The sequence below is a fragment of the Austrofundulus limnaeus genome, unplaced genomic scaffold, assembly GCF_001266775.1.
Source record: "Austrofundulus limnaeus strain Quisiro unplaced genomic scaffold, Austrofundulus_limnaeus-1.0 Scaffold447, whole genome shotgun sequence".
Taxonomy (NCBI): Eukaryota; Metazoa; Chordata; class Actinopteri; order Cyprinodontiformes; family Rivulidae; genus Austrofundulus; species Austrofundulus limnaeus.
In genome coordinates this window covers 325,785-329,857 of record NW_013952849.1, presented here as the reverse complement: position 1 = coordinate 329,857, position 4,073 = coordinate 325,785, and the positions used below count along the sequence as shown (strand labels likewise).

The following is a 4,073-nucleotide window of genomic DNA, read 5'->3' as shown; positions in this document are numbered from 1 at the left end:
AGGGTCAGAGCTGTGAGGGTCAGAGCTGTGAGGGTCAGAGCTGTGAGGCACTTTTCACATCAAGTTTGGATTTTATAAATCATAACCTTGGCGTAAAAAGTGGCGTACGCAAGTTTCTGGGCTCAAATTGTGCGTACGCCAGTTTTATAAATCCGACCCCTGGTCTTAACATCAACAAATAATTTTCTTTAATTGTTCTCCCCAACAAAGAAACTTTACAATTCAAGAGTCTCTTGTTGATTAAACATAATTGCTCTGTAACTTTCACATTTACAGTAAATAATTCATCAAATATTCAAACTGTTATTGTTGTTTTTCTGTCAGCGTAATAATCAAAACGTGTCATATTTGGTGTGGGTGTGTTTCAGATCCGTGTGAAAGTGGAGAAGAACCCAGAACTGGGTTTCAGTATATCAGGAGGAGTGGGAGGCCGGGGAAACCCCTTTCGTCCCGATGATAATGTAGAGTCAAACTTCTGTTCCCTTTTTTTTTTTTTAATTTCTGTAATTTTAAAAAGAGATTTTGTTGGATTATTTGCACATTTGCTGGATGTAATAAATGACATGTTTAATTCCAGGGTATTTTTGTGACGAGGGTTCAGCCTGAGGGACCAGCCTCTAAGATCCTCCAGCCCGGAGATAAAATCATCCAGGTACCGACACACGTGTTCAGGGTTGGTGACAGATCTGCTGACTGGAGTCAACAACTGTTTCTTTTGTATCTACAGGCAAATGGATACAGCTTTGTGAACATTGATCACGGGAACGCCGTGTCTCTGCTGAAGACATTTGCAACCACTGTGGATCTAACGATCATACGAGAAGTGCAAGCATAGACTCTGCTTTTTATTTTATTTTTTTTTATTTTATTTTTGGGAGGGGGGGTGAAGAAGGTGTCAGTGAGCACATGAAAGAAGAACAAAGAAATTGTATGTTGACTCATATTTTTATACACAGAAGAGCGCGATCTGCTGACACCTACTGGGACTCAGAGGTCTGCGTCGCCTCGTTTATGTTAGTGAGACAGCAGCGTGTCCTCAAAAGGCCCTCACTGTGGTATATATCTATTTTTATACAAAGAACATGAACATGAGATGAGAAAACTGTGGTCTCTGTAAAGATTTTTCTTTTTTTTTTAAGTCTTCAACGTAACCACTGAACAAGAGTTTTATTTCTGTAGTTGGACGTGAAGGCAGCCACTAGGGGGCAGCGCTCCCTCTCTTCTCTTCTGTCCTCCATTTTTGCCTTTTTTAGTTTTTGGACATTTTCAGACGTTCAAACTGTTTTCCCAGTAGCCAGGCGAGCTCATGTGGAGGGACTGTGTTACGTGATTCTCGTGGGGGAAACGAATGTAGATCAAGTCAAGTTGTTTTTTTTTTTTTCCTGCAATGAGGAAATCATCACATCCTTCTTCCATCAGCCTGTGAAGATCCACCAGTTCTCAGTGGCTTCATTTATCACAACTTCTCAGATGACGAAAAGATGCACTCCGCATGTGACGAGGCAGGAAAACCGAGCAGGAATTCATAAATGGGAGGAATAAGTGGGTCAGTTTGGAGCAGTGAAAAAAAGTGTCGCGCTGTGATTCAGTCAGCTTTTGAGGATTGACTCTAAATTAAACAGTCTAATAATCACTTTTCCCGAAATGTTTGAAGAGGAAAATGATGTGGGGGTTATGCTGTTCAACCAAAGTGAGCATAAAATTAAAGTGAAGGTAAAAGCAGGGAGAAACTTAAGAGATTTGATTTATTTTAGCTGTGATTTTTCTCCTTTAGGTCGCCATCAATACAGTGAATTGTTTTAACATTTTTGTTTTATTTTTTTTAACATGGAAGAAGACCACACTTTGCCTTTTTGTATCTTTGAAGCGTTTTATTCTCGTCACTCATCACTTTGGTGCAACTCTCTTCACTTTTCTTTCCCCCCCACTGTACAGAGAACAAAAGCAGGAGGTGCAAATAGTCAAAAAAGTGCCATAGACCATGAACTGTTTGAACTGGAGGGGGGACGTTTGGACCCCAAAACCCAAGCAATACTCATCTTCACAACCGTCTGGGTACAACTGCAGCATTAATGGCTTCGAAGCAATACTTACAGCCTTTATTTTCATCCACAAAACATCCTTTCTAAAAACTAAACAACCCTTTTAGTATTTCTTGACGATTTTACATGGTTTTATATCCTTTTTGTAATGAAACGGCACAGGAGTAAATATGTATGCTATATGTGGTTAAAGAAAAACAAAGTACTCTGCATTGTGTAAAAGTTTTATCACTTTGCCTGAGACGTTTTACTGTCCGTCATGTGGAGTATTCAGTCTGTCGCTGTTCAATCATTTTATACTGTGAGCAGAAAACTAATCCAGTTCAAGAGGCATTTTGTAGTAAAACTGATGTTTTTTTTTCCAGTCATGGCAGTGGGACGTGTTTCCAAAAGAAGTGGAAATGATTTAATTTACATGTGAAGTCATGACTCCAGAAACTCCAGCGGTGTATTTGTGACCACTTAAATCCTAGAATAATCTGAAACTGTGTGTTTTATACTGCAGCCGTGTTGGCAGTAGATTGTGTTGCTTTCTTCTCCTGGCACATCAAACCAAACACAAACATTGTGGAGATAATAGAAAATTTAAAAAATATTAATAAACTTGTGCTTTCCAAAGGAAGCTGAATTATTAGTTAATTGGTCAGAAAGACATCTTATTGTGCATTTCCTCCTCTTTTTGTCATGTTTCATTTTACTCTGAAATACTTGTTTACTTTAAATTTCTTGTTTTTCTTGTTTGCTTGAGATTAGGGAGATTAATTTTTTGTGGGAGTTTTGGTCACTTTATAATCATGACAAAAACATGTCTGACATTCTAGACAATCTAGGGGGATAAAATCAGTTTTTACTGTTTCTTTATGTCTAACTGCCCATTTTGTTTATATGTATTTAGCATATTTCAAAAGGATTTTAGACCTGACTAATCAACTTGTAAATAATCAAAGTATGAGAAGGGGTAATGATGGCATATGTGATTGTAAAACCAGCAATAAATTGAACAGCAGAGGCACCCGTTTTAAATGTATAGCTAGTATTTCTAAGGTTTCTTTGGAAGCCGTCACAGTGTGATGATGATGATTGATAGGCATTTATCCAACATTCCAGATTTTGTACATAACTATCTGTTTTAAGAAGATACCTGTGGAAAATAAACTAACGCTGTTTAACAGTGAATCTGGTGTCAGAATGTGTTCATCTGGGTTTATTTTGAGGAATGTATTTGCAAGAGAAGATGAGCCAAAGAGCTCAGCATGAGATAAATGTCTCAGTGTGATCCTTCTTTGACATGTAGCAGTGATTCCTCTGCACCCTTTGTTTCACCGGCTCTAACAACTAACTTTGCAGAAAATACTTCTTTCAGTAATGTTTTATAGTCATTGGAATAAAATAATTTTTTCAGTTCTGAGGTTTTATACAGTACGTATATCAGAAAATAAAAAAAATCTGGTCTTTACCAGGGTTTAAAATTGTTCAAATCTCACGTCAAGTGTACGAAAAGATTTCATCAGGTTGTCCTGATGCATCTCAGTTATCCAGGTAGAAGAAAAATACGTAGGTCCTCCGGACAGGTGGTTCTTTTCATTCAAAGTTATGATCCAACACAGAAGAACTACATCATCAGGTCAGGACTCTGCAGTTTACACTCATCTACAGGCCAGGACTCTGCAGTTTACACTCATCATCAGGTCAGACCTCTGCAGTTTACACTCATCTACAGGTCAGGACTCTGCAGTTTACACTCACCTACAGGCCAGGGCTCTGCAGTTTACACTCATCTACAGGCCAGGACTCCGCAGTTTACACTCATCTGCAGGTCAGACCTGTGCAGTTTACACTCATCTGCAGGTCAGACCTCTGCAGTTTACACTCATCTACTGGCCACGACTCTGCAGTTTACACTCATCTACAGGTCAGGACTCTGCAGTTTACACTCACCTACAGGCCAGGACTCTGCGTTTACACTCATCTACAGGTCAGGACTCTGCAGTTTACACTCACCTACAGGCCAGGACTCTGCGTTTACACTCA

General features: G+C 39.1%; 1 protein-coding gene across 3 annotated transcripts in view; it reads left to right on the top strand.

The window, feature by feature from the left end:
• Positions 1-3,218, top strand: part of erbin (erbb2 interacting protein) — a 106,476-nt gene extending 103,258 nt beyond the window's left edge. For all 3 annotated transcript variants that reach the window (XM_014024934.1, XM_014024933.1, XM_014024935.1), the window contains 3 exons: positions 369-461; positions 578-652; positions 728-3,218. In XM_014024934.1, coding sequence (XP_013880388.1) covers positions 369-461; positions 578-652; positions 728-835 — 276 coding nt within the window. In that variant the 3' untranslated portion in view covers positions 836-3,218. The remainder of the gene's footprint in view (positions 1-368; positions 462-577; positions 653-727) is intronic.
• Positions 3,219-4,073: the final 855 nt, after the last annotated feature.